At 45.1% G+C, this 16,379-nt stretch overlaps 1 protein-coding gene across 1 annotated transcript in view; it reads left to right on the forward strand.

Annotated features, from left to right (window-relative positions):
* MORN1 (MORN repeat containing 1) overlaps window positions 1-9,165 on the forward strand; it is a 58,234-nt gene extending 49,069 nt beyond the window's left edge. The window contains exons 13-14 of the mRNA XM_026715774.2: window positions 5,289-5,362; window positions 8,625-9,165. Of these exons, the coding sequence (XP_026571559.2) occupies window positions 5,289-5,362; window positions 8,625-8,773 (223 nt within the window). The 3' untranslated portion in view covers window positions 8,774-9,165. The remainder of the gene's footprint in view (window positions 1-5,288; window positions 5,363-8,624) is intronic.
* The last annotated feature ends 7,214 nt before the right edge of the window (window positions 9,166-16,379 follow it).

Here is a 16,379-nt window from a genome sequence, read left to right on the forward strand (position 1 = left end):
AGATTCAACCTGGAAATAAGGAGATATTTAATGACAGGGAGAACGATCAACCCATGGAACAGGAGTTGCCCTCGGAAGTCGTGGGAGCTTCATCCCTGGAGGCTTTCAAGGAGAGGCTGGACTGCCCTCTGTCAGGAATGGTGTAGGGTCTCCTGTTTGAGCGGGGGGGTTGGACTAGTTGACCTCCAGAAGGTCCCTTCCAAGCCTGTCAATCTGTAATCTTCCATCTGAGACCGGAAGAGTTGATGTGTTTGTATTCACAGTCTCACCCTAACAAGCTTTGATCCACATTCCCTGTACTTATTAGCCTGGTCTTTCTTTCAGAAATAGAATAATACGAGTTGGAAGGGACCTTGGAGGTCTTCTAGTCCAACCCCCTACTCAAGCGGGAGACCCTAGACCATCCTGGTCCAAAGGTGGTCTAATCTATTTTTGAAAACCTCCAGGGACGGAGCGCCCACAACTTCTAGAGGCCAGCTGTTCCATCGATTACAGCTGGTCCTCAACTTACCGCAGTTCACTTCACGACTGTTAAAAGGTTTACATCGGCACTGAGAAAAAAATGTGATTTATGAACGTTTTTCACACTTACAACCATTGCAGCATATCTACGATAGTTTCAATGTCCCCCGAGGTCACATGACCCCCTTTTGCGACCTTCTGGCCAGCAAAGTCAATGGGGACAAAAGACTTTTCTCTCTTATATAGATATAACCGTTATATCTTCATTTCGACCACGATAAAGATAATTCCGTTTTTGGCCTTTTCCGAGACCACCACCTGGAGCAATCCTCTTGTGGTAGGACTGAGGTAAAACACACCCACCCTGGTCTTAACAGGGCCGAAGGAACCTTCCAGAAGGAAAGCGTGGTCTGTGAGTGTACTTCTCATCTTCCTTATTGGGATAAAGAACTGGAAATGTCAGGAGGCGGATGGGGAAACGCTGAAAAAAAAAAAAAGTGATCGGTACGACTGTGGACATTGCCAGTTGCCTCAACGGATGTGTACAAGAAAGTAGCCAGTCATTCTTTCTCTCCATTTGTTCACCCATGAGCAACGCATGTTGTTTGCGGATACCCATCTGCTGTGTTCTTGTTTCTGAACAGAAAATAATACTTTTTTTAAAAATAAAAATTTGGATTTTTTTTTATTTATTTTTTTAACCAATTGTTTGGGATCTTCAAATGCAGCATCCCTTTTCCTTTCTCCGTTTTTTAGGAGGAACAAATCCAACTTGGGCAGGGGTGGCGGCCTAGAGGTGGAGCTCTCGCCTCACAGTCAGGAGGCAGTGAGTTCGATCCTAGGCAGAGGCAGATATTTCTCTCTCTGGGAATATATCTGCTGGGAAAAGACTCCACACTGGTGACAGGGAAGGGCATCCGGCCAGTAAACATTCATCTCCATTCAATTGCCCAGATTCCACCCCCCCCAAGGAATTATGGGGTGGTTAACAGAGGATGATGATGAAGAGGATATCCAGTTACCTTCTCAGAATAACAGAGTTGGAAAAGGCTTTCTAGTGACTCTAACCCTTCTCAAGCAGCGTTTCAGGCAAATCCCCTCTTAAAAACCTCCAGTGATCGAGCATCCACAATATGCGGAGACAAGTCATTCCGCTGATCAATTGTTCTCCCTGTTAGGAAATTTTTCCATAGTTCTAGGTTGCTTCTCTCCTTGATCAGGGTCCATCCATTGCTTCTTGTCACTATCGTTCTTGTATTGCCTCTTCTTTTTCTTGTGCCATATCAGGCTTCTAGAAATTCCCTAGTGTTCTTGGACTTGGCCTGGTCTGGTCACATACTCCCAATTGAAACTTTGGTTAAATCTATCTATAAGTTGTGAAATGAAAGACTTTTTTCTTCACGTCTTGTGACTGCCACTTGGCGGTCATGGATGCCTTCTGCCAATCTTCTGTCTAGTTCGTCCTACGCTGCGGTTGCTGCAGTTCTTACATTGTGTGTTGTAGAATAGACGAGTCATGTTTTTTTTTTTCTTCTGGGTTTTTTTTTTCTGCTGGGTCTTTTGGTTTGCTAAGGATGTTTTGGGGTTGTGAAACATCTGCAAGGAAACGAGTAAGCTTTGAGGTAGCACCAAGGACCCCTCACTTCAGCGGAGTTGCCCTGACCCAACCCACTCCAATTTATTCCACCGCTCGCTGGATCCGATCACCCGTCGTGTCAATCATTCTCAAAATCTCTTCTTGGGAGTTTCGTCTTCAGAGCGAGGCTGAAGAGAACTTGGAAGAATAGATGATAATGATCCTCTCTCTCTCTCTCTCTCTCTCTCTCTCTCTCTCTCTCTCTCTCAAAGAAACTCTTGCCTTTATATGCTTTTCTTCAGGAAGGGAGGGAGGGGAAAGGTTGGAAAATGAGCCGTGTCTTGTCTAAGCAAGGAATAATAAATACAAGCAGGTGTGAAAGGTTGGAATCGAAAACAGATGGATATGACGGATATGATCTGTGTCCCCTGCACAGCTTCGGTCTTTAATCCCTGTGGCTTAGTGCAAATACTTCCCTCCTGACGCAATGCAGAAATAATAAATGGAGCGACTCTCAAGGAGTGGGGTTCCCTTAATGGTAGCTGGTCGAGGGGCAGGGATTATTTGGTGAGGGGCGGGTGGTTGGGGGGAATCGGTCTCAGTTGACCAGCTGCTCACTTCCCCTCATCCACACGGTCATTTCCCTGTCGTACCTCTGGCTTCGGTCTCCCAAATCCTCGGGGATGCACAAGCTGAAGAAGTGAGGGAGGAAGGCTCCTGGTCACGAAATCGAGAGATGGCAGGTTTTCCCTGGTTTCTCGTTTTAATTATGGATGGGTTTTCCCTGGATGGGAAGCAACAGTAGAGTGCTATGATCAGAGCATGGAACATGGCTGAGATAAAGTCCTTTATCCAAAGGAACAGAGCAGATAACAGAGTTGCAAGGGACCTTGGAGGTCATCTAGCCCAACCCCCTGCTTAGGCAGGGGATCCTGTACCATTTCAGGCAGGTGACTGTCCCCCCCAGTGATGGAGCACCCACAACTTCTGTTCCACTGATCAATTGTTCTCCCTGTTAGGAAATTCCTCCTTAGTTCTAAGTTGGTTCCCTCCTTGATCAGTTTCCATCCGTTGCTTCTTGTCCTGCCTTCTCAGGTGCTTTGGAGAATAGCTTGACCCCTCCCTCTTCTTTGGGGCAGCCCCTCAAATGATGGAAGACATCAATCAGGTCAGCCCCGATCCTCCTTTTCGCTAGACTAGACATATCCCATTCCCGCAACCGCTCTTCGTACATTTTAGCCTCCAGGCCTCGAATCATCTTCACTGCTCTTCTCTGCATCCTCTCCAAACTCTCTTGTATAATGTGATGATCAAAGCTGGACGCGATTAAGGTAGCCATCAAAGGAACTCCCCTCAAGCCATCCCTTAGGATGAATACTTGCTGAGTAGAACGGCTGGCTTTGTGCCACACGCTGTCCAAAATCAGCTTGGTTAGTTTCTAGGAGCGTGTCCGCCAGCGCATCCAGTAATCCCCCCCCTGTGAAGTCATTTATGTTCTCAAAAGTTGACATAGAACATTTGATGAAACACGCAAGCCATGCTGCATTGTAAAAGGTGGGTTCCTGCTTACGCTCTTAGGGAAAGAAGTAGGTGCTTTGCTTAATTGTTCGAATTGTATAGCTGTTCATAAATAAGGACCCTTGAAAGCCTCATTCTCATTTGACGTACGGAGCAGAATGTGGAAGACCTCAGCCACTGTTTGAAGAGGTGCGGGGGATATAATTCCAGAGCCACTACAATCTGAGATCCAGTTTTCTCACGTTCGTAAACCGATAAGGAACGACGAAGCCAACATTTCTGATTCTTCCCTTACCCGAGTGAACGTGTTTGAAACCAATTTCTTTCAGCGATGCTCCTTCCCAGGATTAAAGTTGGATGGAAGTTTAAAAATAATAATAATAATAATTTAAAAAAACAACAACCTTGAATCGCTATGAGGTAGATAAATAGAAGCAATTTAGGGGAAACCTAAGGATCTTATTTATTTTCAATCCTTTATAGTCCACTAATTCACGTCGCTTTTGAACCCTCCTTGTTTTGTATTTATTATTTTTTGATCCCCAGAGGTTCTGTTTGTTAAAAAAAAAAAAAAAAGCACTTTTGCATAACTTTTATTTTTCCTAAGGTTGGCAAAGTATGAAGCCCGGGTTATTCTTTAGTGCTAAATTATTTATCTGTGTTCCTTTCCTAGGCAGGATTTCTGATTCTTTTATCTGTCCCCCCAGGAGACCAGGAAAGCCTATTCCTTACCTCCTGGTTTCTCTAGTCACAGGCTAAGGGCCTGTGCTGAGAAAGTCCAAATAAATGTTCAATATTGCCACAGTTGCTAAGTGAACCCGGAGTCAGGGGCCAAGCGTCTGAATTTTGATCACGGGAAAGGTTGCAAGTGTGAAAAATGGCCATAAGCGGTCACTTTTTTTCAGCATCGTCGCAACTTTGAACTGTCACTAAGTTGAACTGTTGTAAGTCAAGGATTATCTGTATTCCTACAATGATTTCCAAAGCAGCAACACCACAAAACCGATGCAACAGGTTGATCTCATTCCCTCACTTACCTTTGTCTCTTCTAAACTGCCCAAGGAGCTGCCGATCCAGTTCTACAGAGGAATGATGGAGTCTGTCACCTGCACCTCTATAACTGTCCGGTTTGGTTCTGCAGCCCAACAGGACAGACACAGACTCCAGAGAGGAATTAGGACTGCGGAAAATAGCAATGGCTACCAGCCTGCCTCCCATGGAGGACCTGTATCCTGCACGAGTCAAAAAGAGGGCTGGGAAAATATCTACAGACCCCTCACACATCCCGGACATAAACTGTTTCAACTCCCACCCTCAAAACGACACTCTAGAGCACTGCACACCAGAACAACTAGACACAGGGACAATTTTTTTCCCGAACGCCATCCCTCTGCTAAACAAATAATTCCCTCAACACTGTCCAACTATTTACTAAGTCTGCATTACTCTTACGATTAACCTTCTCATCACTCCTTATCGCCCACCCGCTCCCACCTGTGACTGTATGACTAATTTTGTCGCTTACATCCTTACGATTTATATTGGCTGTTTCCTAGTATGATTTGATGGCTTATTGTACTCCATGACTATTATTAAGTGTTGTACCTGATGATTCTTGACTCTTGACAAATGTATCTTTTATGGACACTGAGAGCGTTTGCACCAAGACAAATTCCTTGTGTGTCCAATCACATTTGGTCAATAAAAAGAATTCTATTCTATTCTATTCTAGATCAGGAATGGCCACTGAAGGATGGAAATCTAGGGTGAATGAAAGCTCCCCGAACGTCACCTCACCTCCGCCAGGTAAGATTGGTTTTACCTCACCTTAGGTAGCTGCAGGTGTTGGGCCCAAAGTCACAAAGGACCGAATCTTCCTCGGTTAAAAAAAACTTTGTTTTTTATCAATACAAGGAAGCTCTAGGGCTGTGTTCTGCAACTCGGTTGTCTTTAAGACGGGTGGAATTCTGGGAATCGAAGTCCACACATGAGGGGCTGCCATGTGGGAAAGGCCTGAATGAAGGGTTTGTGGGGGCTCATAAGAACGGGAAGTCACAGGGTAGTCCTCGGCTTAAGACCACAACTGGGACTGGAATTCCAGTTGTAAGCCACGGTGGTCATAAGTTGAGGCACTGCATGATCAGATCTGACGTTTCAACGGTTGCTATGATTATTAAGCCAATCTCGTAGCTGTAACGGAATCTACTCAGGACACCTGATAATCTCTTGTCCCATCCCTTCTCTGGAAATGCCCTTTGAGGATTCCAGCATCCCTCAAAATGTCATCAGGAAAAGAGGACCCATATTCCACACTCATTCTCCGCCCTTCAGATTCTCAGCGGTATAGCAATTTTCATAAATGTTTCTCCCCCTGCCTCCCTTTTCATCACAGCCATTTTTCCTGTTGATGGTGCCGATAGCCTATTAATTATCTAGTGGTGTCCCTTATAGGGGAGGGTAGAAGAAGAAGAAGAGAGAAATGGGCACTGGATGTAGAATCTGTAGGTCATTTTAAAGTCCTCCTTATCAAGAGTTTTTCTGCATGGGAATCTGCCAATCCTGAGGGTTTGGGGTGGGGTTTTTTTTGTAGCCCCTGGTGTTCTGGGTTCAACAAGTCTTGTACAAAATGGAGCATGTCAAAGAAAGCCATGCACAGACATTTGCATTAAAAGAGTGCATTTGAGGGGTAATCGTGTTTAAAGTAGTTTATGTTACTAAACACTGTATATCTTCGGGGCAGTTCCCGGAATGAAGATATTAAGGACAGGAATATGTAAAAGAAAAGGGGAGGGGGCCACATTAAGGAATCCTGTGTTATTCATGTGTTAGTGTATAAATTTGGTTAAAAAGTGCACAATGTTGTGGAAATGCATAGCGGAAAGGGGAAACACGAGAGTTCACAAGCTTGATACTATATGGACGAAAACAGTGACTGAATCTGGATGCCACGAAGCCTCTTCCCAGAAGGTAACAAGGAAAAGGAAATTTAACCACCAATATCTGCAGAGACAACAAAGTTGGGGACTGCAAAAGGATTTTAACACCGCAGCCTTGAGTGGGGAGAATGTGATGAGCAAGCGGGTGACAAGCAATGGTAAGAAATATGTACGTGGCTCCTCTGACGATGCAAATTCCTGAGTGAAGCCGGACTGCTGGTTCTGAAATCCCAACTTCTAAATGTTCAAGGCAACATGCAGTACATGCAAGTGTATAAAAAAACTTCCTTCCTTCCTTTCTTCCTCCCTCCCTCACTTCCTGGCTGCGTATAGATAGCTGTGACTTAACGTTTTCCTCTCCCTGTTTTCTAAATGTCAGTCTGTTTTTTGGGAACAGATGGGTGGGGAAATGAGGGAGAGGAAGGCTTACTGCAGAATGGGAGGTGAAACAGTTGATAAGAAAGACAGACAGACAGACATAGTGTGATTGGAAGGCACCGTAGCTCCACTCCGGGTCTTGTTCCAGGGGCTTTCTCCAGAGTCTTCACAACACTGTGTAGGATCATTTGAGCACGATCGCTTGCGCTTCAAATAAGAACTCTGGGTGGATTTATCTGATGATCCATGAGTTTGCTATCTCATCTCTCCACGGTCTTCTCAGTTTTCCAGTTCAAAAGTGCATCTACTGACTATACCGCACAGCGAATCCATCTCCACCTCCAGGTGGGACTGTGGCATCAGTTCCCAAGTGGGTCTTCTGGCCCGGGTGTTTACCTTCCCAAGACACAAGGAACTGCCCACACCTCACATTCCCTGGAAACAAGAGACCTTCCTCTGAAAACCAGAGCTTCCAGGGCCAAATGTAGTTCCTCCCCACGAAAGGCTAATCTCTATCGAGCAACTTCATGTAGGCTTTTCTCTCTGTTCGATCGGGGCCTTGTGTCAGGCTGGGCCTTCATGCGCAGAACAATGGCAGGATCTTCCCAAACTTGACAGAGCGACCCCTCTTTGCAATTTCACCCTAGACAGAAGGAGGAGGAGGAGAAGAAGAAGGAGAAATAGAAAAAGAAGAAATAGAGGAACAAGAAGAAGACAATGAAGAAAAAGAAATAGGAGGAGGAGGAGGAGGAGAAGAAGAAGAAGAAGAAGAAGAAGAAGAAGAAGAAGAAGAAGAAGAAGAAGAAGAAGAAGAAGAAGAAGAAGAAGAAGAAGAAGAAGAAGAAGAAGAAGAAGAAGAAGAATCATCTCCTTGAATGATTCCCTTTTAAATCCAGGTGTCCTGGCCCCAGTCCAGCTCCGTAACAACCCGTTCATCATGTTAATCCCGCCGACATATTGATGGCGTGCTGTCTTGCCTTGGCTTCACAGAAGGTTGAGAACCTTCTGTAACGTTGCTTCTTGCACTGACGTTTCACCCTGCGCTTAAACCTCTTGTCAAAAAAGGTTGTGCACCTTCGTCGTAACAGCGGCCATTGATCTCTCTCTGAAGTGACTGGTTCCTTCGGTGCCCGTTGGCGGCTTGGAGAGCTACATGCCAGGCACCTGGGCGTTGGCCATGCTCCGTTGGCGCAAAACACCGCATCTCCTTGGCCCCGTGGCATTTGAAAGCGATGGGGCAGCTTAAGCGAGAGGGGCCTCCCTTAAACGACCTGGATTCTCAATTAGCAGGCAGAGTTGGGTGTAGATTTTAACCCAGCGCCTTCCAGACACCAGAATGCGTCATGGAGAGATGTGATCCGTGCTTGCTTACCACAGGACCGGCGTGGTCAGTCCACCAGGGGTGGGATGCCACCGGTTCTGCCTGGCTCTATAGAACCGGTAGCTCTGAAGAGCAGCAGACCCAGAACCGGTTTGCGCAGCACAGCTGAGGTTGAAAAAGCAGGGGGGAAAGGTGGCTTTTCAAATGCTGCGCACCCGTGCACAGCTGATTGTGTGCATTGCACGCGCAAAACATAATTAACGAACCGGTAGTAACACCGGTTGAACCCTACCCCTGCAGTCCACGGTCTAAAACCTCCGTGGCTTGCCAGAGAGGCGTCACTCCTGGGCCCCATCCCCTAGCCTGCTTTTAGGGTTAACCGTTAATCCAGACCCCCCTCGGCTAATTCCCCGCTTTCCTTTCTATCTTTCAGGCGAATATGTAATTACGGTTCGTGAAGTGACATCACCTCCGTTTCTAGGCCAACTTCTCCCACCTGTTTTCAAGCTTTTAAGAGTCCTGCCAAGGAAAGAGATAGTTACGGGTTCCAGTAAAGAAATCCAGAAAGATCTTGGCAGTTAAAGGGAGGGGAAATTGATGGGCCGCAACCAAGCTCTTTCCCCCCCCCTCCCCTCCCAGAACTCTGGTGAGATATAGATATATATGCCCTTTGCTGACCTGGGAATTATTCATCTAATTTCACCTCCCCATAACGTCTCTCTTCATCCTCTCAAAGAGGATCTACACAGCCTGGGAACCAAACAGCAAAGAAACGAAAGGCAAGCATCTGCTTTTGTCATTTCTTCCAGCCCACCTCAATCCCAATGAACTCTAGATAAAAATGTAATTATTCCCTTGACGGAGGCCAAGCTTTCGATCCTGCTGGCATCGAGGCACCCTCTCTCTCTCTTTTCTCTCTCTCTCTCTCTCTCTAAATCAAAATGGATTTTGCGCCTTCAACAACAACAGCAGCTAAAAAAATAAAAAATAAAAATAAAATAAAAACCCCACCGATGGAAGCGAGGGAGTTTGTGCAATAGTTTCGCCGAGAAAGCTGATGAATCAGCCGGGGTCATCTAATGACCGAAAACGCACATTGCAAAATTATATTTATAACTGCAGAGCTCGTTGGCCGGATGGTCCGTTTACGATCGGGCCACTTGGCTTGGCTTTCGTCGAAAGCCAACGCTTCTCCATCCAGTACATTAAGAAATCAAAGAGAACGCATTTAAAAACATTCACCCACCGCAAGCAGGAAAACGGCCTGCCGCCTTTGAAAAGCATCTCCCTTGATTATTTGCAAATAAAAGCTTGAGTGGCACGTCAGGCCAGCAACGCTGGAAGGGGGAAAGGAGGAGGAAAGGGGAGGAAAGACAATTCTGGCTGGTGGCAAACTGGGATTGTAGCCTGATCCACCCTGTGGGTTGAGCATCTTAAACTGCCCCAGTGGCAAAGATTCCCCCTGAGGTGGGCTTACTTTCCCCCACAATGCCTTTCAGCCGTCGCTGACTAGGAGGATTCTGGGAAATCTCTTCGAAGGGTAGCGTTGTCCTGGAAGCCCTGCCTCCTTCATGAGTCAGATACCCAGTTTTTCTCACCCTTTCTTTCCTTTCTTCCTTCTCTCTCTCTTGAAGTCTGTTTCCTTCCTTCTTTCCTTCCTTCCCTCCCTCCTTCCCTTCCCTCCTCTCTCTCTTGATGTCTCTCTTTCCTTCCTCCCAGTTTTTTCTCTTTCCTTCCTTCCTTTTCTCTCGATGTCACTCTCCCTTCCTCCCTCCCTCCCTCCCTCCCAGATTTTCTCACTCTTTCTTTCCTTTCTTCCTTCTCTCTCTCTTGAAGTCTGTTTCCTTCCTTCTTTCCTTCCCTCCCTCCTTCCCCTGCCTCCTCTCTCTCTTGATGTCTCTTTCCCTTCCTTCCTCCCAGTTTTTCTCTTTCCTTCCTTCCTTCCTTTTCTCTCTCCTGAAGTCTCTTTCTTTCCCTCCCTCCCTCCCCTCTCTCTCTCTCTCTCTCTCTTGATGTCTCTCTCCCTTCCTCCCTTCCCTTCCCTCCCTCCCCTTTAGCAATCCCCAACCCTTCATATTTCTTTTCGTGCCGGGGCCGCCTTCAAAACCCAAACGAGAAGACAAGATTTGTCAGTTTTACAAGACTTCTGCAGGATTTCAGGAACGCCGAAGGGAAGCCAAATCCATTCACGCCCTTCGGAGCCACAAAAGAAGAGCCGATAAAACAGCTTTGGCAAAACATTATTTGGCAAGAGATGGAGTTGATCCCACCTCTCGTAATGGCGTGTGGCAACCTGTAGGCTGTGAGCCTTAACAGGTGGGCTATTCTTTTGTGGTCCACACCCCCCCCCACCCCGCTCCCTCGTGAGTTATTTGCGAGGGTGTTTGGGGCGAAAGGAACACCTACGATATTGCCTTGGTAGTTAGTTGTACGTGTTTTTCGGATTCTCCTGGCAACCAGGTTGGGGTGGTTTTTCGGTTGTCACGCATGACTCGTTGGAAACAATGGATCTTTTTATTTTTAAAGGGAGGGAACTTTACCCCCCATGACTACTAGGTGAAATATGGTGACAAAACATGGGGGGAGACTATCCCCCCCAAAAAAAAGAGATCTGGGCCATGTCCTAGAGTCTGTAACTTTTTCTTGAGTACATCAGAGGAGACAGCTGCGGTGTCGGTTCATTTTTGTGAAAAATGCAGGAGGTAATTTCCTAAACGTTGTTATTTCCGTCCCTCCCCCAGGAAAGCAAGTCTTAATCGCTCAATCGTGTTCGATTTTTTGTTTTTTTTATTTAAAATTTAAACTCGGCCCCACTACAATCTGTTGTTGCGTAGTACAATGGCAGAGGCTGTTGAAATGAGGGAGGTTTCACCTGACAGGTTTTGCTCGAGTGTTTTACGAATACAGGTAGTCCTTGACTTAAAACAGTTCATTCAGGTCTTCTTGACTATGTCACACCCTACAGATAACAGATAATCAAAGCTGGAAGGGACCTTGTAGGTCATCTAGTCCAAACCCCCCTCCCCGCCCAAGCGGGAGACCCTACACCATTTCTGACAAAGGGCAGCCCAATCTCTTCTTGAAAGCCTCAAGCGATGGCGCTCCCACAACTTTCAAAGGCAACTTCTGTTCCGTTGGTTGATTGTTCTTATTGTCTGAAAAATTCTCCTTATTTCCATAGTTGAATCTCTCCTTGTTCAGTTTCCACCCATTCTTCCTTGTCTGGCCTTCGGGTGTCTTGGAGAATAGCCTGACACCCTAATGAAGATGGTCTTAGTGTCGACTAGCCCAAGGGGTTTGCTCCTCCTCCTCATCTTAACCCTGATGTAAGGGATTGCTATAGGGGAAAAGGGACGTGGTGGCTCAGCGGCTAAGACGCTGAGCTGGTCAATCAGAAAGGTCAGCAATTCGGCGGTTCGAATCCCTAGCACTGCATCACGGAGTGAGCTCCCCTTACTTGTCTGCCAACCTAGCAATTTGAAAGCATGTAAAAAAAAATGCAAGTAGAAAAATAGGGGCCACCATTGGTGGGAAGGGAACAGCGATCCATGCACCTTCGAAGGCATTTAGTCCTGCCGGCCAAGTGACCACGGAGACGTCTTTGGACAGCGCCGGCTCTTCGGCTTTGCAACTAGAGCCGGAAACGACTAGCACATACGTGCAAAGGGGAACCTTTGCCTTTACCTTTTTATAAGGAAAAAAAAAAAGTTTAGTTCTCTGATGATGATGGTAGCGTTCAACTCTCTCAGCCCCTGTTTCGTGCACGGAAAAAAAAGAGAAACGTGGAGGGAAAAAAAAAAAAAAGAGGTCGGAACAGGGAAGATTGTGTAGCGAAAGAGAACATCCCACACCTACAGCTCTTAAGCCACTTCATCGCAACATCAAAGCAACAGTTCCAGATTCTTTTTCTGATCATTTTACTTTTTTTATTTTTTATTTTTTGGAGTGGGTGAGTGGGTTGGAGAAACGAACAAGAGATTTAAGAGGATGAAAGGTTTGCCACAGCCAGCCAGGAGAGATCAATAAAGGGGTGTTGATTCGTAAGAAGAGAAGGTATATTTTAAAAACTTAGTAAACAAGGTGTTCCAAAACAAAAATCGATTTGTGTGTGTGTGTGTGTGTGTGTGTGTGTGTGTGTGTGTGTGTGTGTGTGCTTCCTACACGGCAAAGCTTTTTGTTCTCTTGGGTAGCACATGGACACCGCGGTTGCCATGGTAAGGTACATAATACATGGGCTTTAAAAAAAAAAAAAAATTATAAGCACTATAAATAAGCATCTCTTTTCTTGGCCGGGAACAGAAGCGAGACATTTTAGTCAAGCATTTTGCCCCAGCAGTCAAAATTAGGGAAAGGCTACATACAGCTATTTACCCAAAGCCGGTGATATTGGATGATGGGCTTGTCAGCTGGCGCTCCTTCTGATGGAAGGGCCTGGAGGAGCACCATCAAGGAAACTGCCAGCGCCTGGCACGATGTTGTCCTGGTGGCACATCGATGCTGAGACTCTTGTAAGAGTGCAGAGAAGAGCAAGAAAAATGATTAGAGGCCTGGAGATTAACTACACGATGAATGGTTGCAGGAATAGGGTATGTCTAGTCTAAGAGAAGGCCTAGGGGTGACACTGATAGCATCTTCCAATATTTGAGTAGTTGTCCCAGATAAGAGGGGCTCGATCTATTCTCCAAAGCGGAAGGAAGGAAGAAAGAGAAAGAAAGAAAGAAAGAAAGAAAGAAAGAAAGAAAGAAAGAAAGAAAGAAAGAAAGAAAGAAAGAAAGAAAGAAAGAAAGAGGATGGAGGGGAGGGAGAAAGAAAGAGGGAGGAATCATTTAAAAAGAGATGCAATCATTTTTAAAACCTGCCCAATTGAATAAGGCACTTTAAAAAAAGAATTATGCATTTCCTACGTATAAGAAAGAAACAAGGAACAAAAGAAAGAGAATAGGAAGGAAAGAAAGAAAAGAAAGAAGGAAAGCTTGAGGTTTGTCCCCCTTATCCAAGCAGATAAGGGAATTTGGGAATCTTATTTTTTCCTGCTATCATTCCAAGACTGTTTCAGATAGGCGCCTCCTGCAAATCACATGCCACCTCCAGCAACATCTGTAGAAAATTTGAGAAAAGTATTTGCTACAGAAACATCGGCTTAAATCATTCCATCTCTCTTTCTCTTCCCTCCCCTTCCCACCATTGAAGACATTTATGAGAAAACAGCTTGCCTCAAGACCGTGAGGCTGAGGATTGGGGGCGGGGGGGCACAGGGAAGGGGCCCCCACCCCAAAAAGAATTGGATCCAGTCCCCTAATCCTCCTGGTTGCTCTTCCCTGCACTTTCTCTAAAGTCTCAACCTCTTTTTTATAGTGTGGTGACCAAAACTGGATGCAGGACTCTAGGTGTGGCCTTACTCAGGCTTTATAGAGTGGTATTGGCACCTCCCTTGATCTGGATTGTATCCCTCTGTTAATACAATTTAGGATTGCATTGGCTTTTTTGGCTGCTGCTGCACACGGCTGGCTCCTATTTAGCTGGTTGTCCACTAAGACTCCAAGATCCCTCTCCCAGTTCCTGCTATTGAGCCTGGTTTCATTGCCATAAAGTCAGACTGATAAACTGGCTCGATTCCCACGTAATGTTTAAGCAGTTATGTGGCTCCTCAACTTACAACCTTCATTCAGCGACTATTCGAAGTTACAACTGCCACTGGGGGCAGGTGGGGAAAGTGGTGGGTATGTGAACTAGCCACCACAGTAGCTGGGATGACCGTTATGTTAAATTTTAAATTCAAACTTTCTTCTCTGAAACACATTCAAACCCTCAGCTTAGAGGTTTCCTGTTGAGTCTTACAGTTCTAACAGATCCCAACTAGTTTCCTTTTAAAAAAAAAATCAATAAAAGCCCAACGGAATTATTAGTCACATATTTATTTTGTCACACTGACTGAACCTTTTTTGTGCCAGTGTCAATTTCCCAAATCTCAAAAAAAAACCAAAAAAAACCAGGACGTGAAGATTTATTTATGCAAAAGGAGGCAAGGGGAACCTTTGGAGCATGAAGATCATTTCCCATGTTCCTTTCTACAAATTTTTGATTTGTCTGAACAAATAGCTTTAGCATGAATCAACAGGCTGCAGCAAGGTTTTTAAGGGGGGGGAATTATTATTACTATTATTACTATTATTATTATTATTATTCTCCGTTCCTGGAAAGATTAGCAAGAGTTCGTTTGCTTTTTGTGCTTTCATAACTGTTTTGGCTCACCAAGCAATGTTTTTAGAAAGGATTGTATAATATTAACATCCCAAATCAAAGAGATGGTTATGTATAATAAAACATGTTCTCCAGCAGTTCTGATGATGTATGAATTGTAACCAAATAGAAGAACACCTGCAGAAGACAATGAGATAAATTTTGCCACTTTTTTGTCTTTGGAGGGAAAAAAAAAAAAAAGAAAATCCCCTCCCCATTTATTCATTTTTTTGGTCTTTTAAATTCTTCTTCCAAAAAATATGAGGGAATAAAGGAAGAGTGGGATGCCCTAAGCAAGCTTCCAAGAACCCATAAATTTAATCTCTTATAACTTTCTCTCCTCTGTCTCCATCATCTTGCATGGATTCAATTTTCAAGGTGAGATCAAAACACTTTTTTTAAAAAAAAAAAATGGCAATCTCTCCCCTGTTCCGCTGAAAGCCAAGAAATTATAGAAAATCAGCCTTGGTACAGAAAGCCACGCTGGCAAAACATGGGAAACAAAGAGCAGCCTTGGATTTGTTCTCCTTTTAAGCCACATCCATATTTTTAGAGCATTCCCCTGGCCATTGGTAGCCCTCTTGCGTACAGATAGGACCCTGGACTTTTGCACACACACATCAATTTGTTTTTTAGTTATTGCATACCAAACTGTCATCATCTTAGGGGCTGGCTGGAAGATCAACCTGCCTCGCGGTTGGATTGTGAAAATCACAAACATCACCAACACGCAATTATACAGGCCTAAGCAACCCCCCATTTTGTAGTTGAATTTTTAGAAATTCCATTTCTTAACTAGCGGGACACTCTTAAAACAATTCACAAAAGAACCATGTTGCTTTAGCTGGGATCTTGTTTACCACACAGAGACAAACGTACGTACGTGCCTATTCGCGGACTATAATTTGGTGACTTTTTTTGTACTCTATAAGCTGGAAAGTCAGAAAAGGCTGTTGCCTGGTTTGTAAGCTTATGGCAGTATCCCTTGGCTTTTCCTTTCTTTTCTTTTCATTTTCAGACACGCCCCTTACATTCTTCCAAAAGGTAGAAGGCATTTTCTAAACTCTCGAGGTTAAAATCTGATATATATATATTTAGGGAGTTGCCATGGATATTAATGGTTTTCTCACATGTGGGCATGTTTTTTTCCCCAAAAAAATTAGCAGGAGGGAGGGAAGGAAGGAAGGAAAAGAGAAAAGGGAAGGAAGGAAGGAAGAAGAAAGGAAAGAAAGGAGAAAGGAGAAGGAAGGAAGGCATTTTACATGTCATTGTTCTTATGCAATATGTCTTGGATCCATCTCTTTGTGTTTTCCTTTGCCATTGGCACTAGATTTATGTGTATATTGTGTGTGTGTGTGTGTGTGTGTGTGTGCAAATCTGCACATCAGGGAAAATCTCTCATTCACATCCAGCTTGGCTTCCTATTTCTCTCCCTTCCCTCCCGCCCTCCGGCCCCCTTTGGCCAGGTTATATAAGCTCATCTCTGGAAAAAGGCATTCAGCTTGCCATCTCTGACATCTTCGAACCTTTCAAACTGAGCTGCCAAGAGGGAGGGGAGAGGAAGGGTGGGATGGAGCCAAGCAGACAAGCCCCCTCATGCTTCAAACATCCTCAGATGGTTCCCATGGATTCCTCCGACAAAGCATGCTCTGGTTTGCATTACCAACCTGCAGTGTGGTGTTTTTTTTTTCTTCTTCTCGACTTCTCCAGCTCACGGTTTGGATTTTTGAAAAGCGGCAATTCCCCTGCACTCTTACTCACCTGGGGTGAAATGCTGAGGCTGGGAGAAAGAGGAGGGGAAGAGTCACTTTCCACATGATCATCAGGAGATAGGTCCTTGGGGAGGGGGCAAGAATTCAAGGACATCTGCCAAAGGCCTGTCCTCCCACCGGCGTCCCCTGCTTCTAACCGAAACCAAATCTTACCGGTTGAGAATCGACTGCGGTGC

This window comes from Pseudonaja textilis, chromosome 18 (assembly GCF_049901715.1).
Source record: "Pseudonaja textilis isolate UNSWEBS1 chromosome 18, rPseTex1.2, whole genome shotgun sequence".
Classification (NCBI taxonomy): domain Eukaryota; kingdom Metazoa; phylum Chordata; class Lepidosauria; order Squamata; family Elapidae; genus Pseudonaja; species Pseudonaja textilis.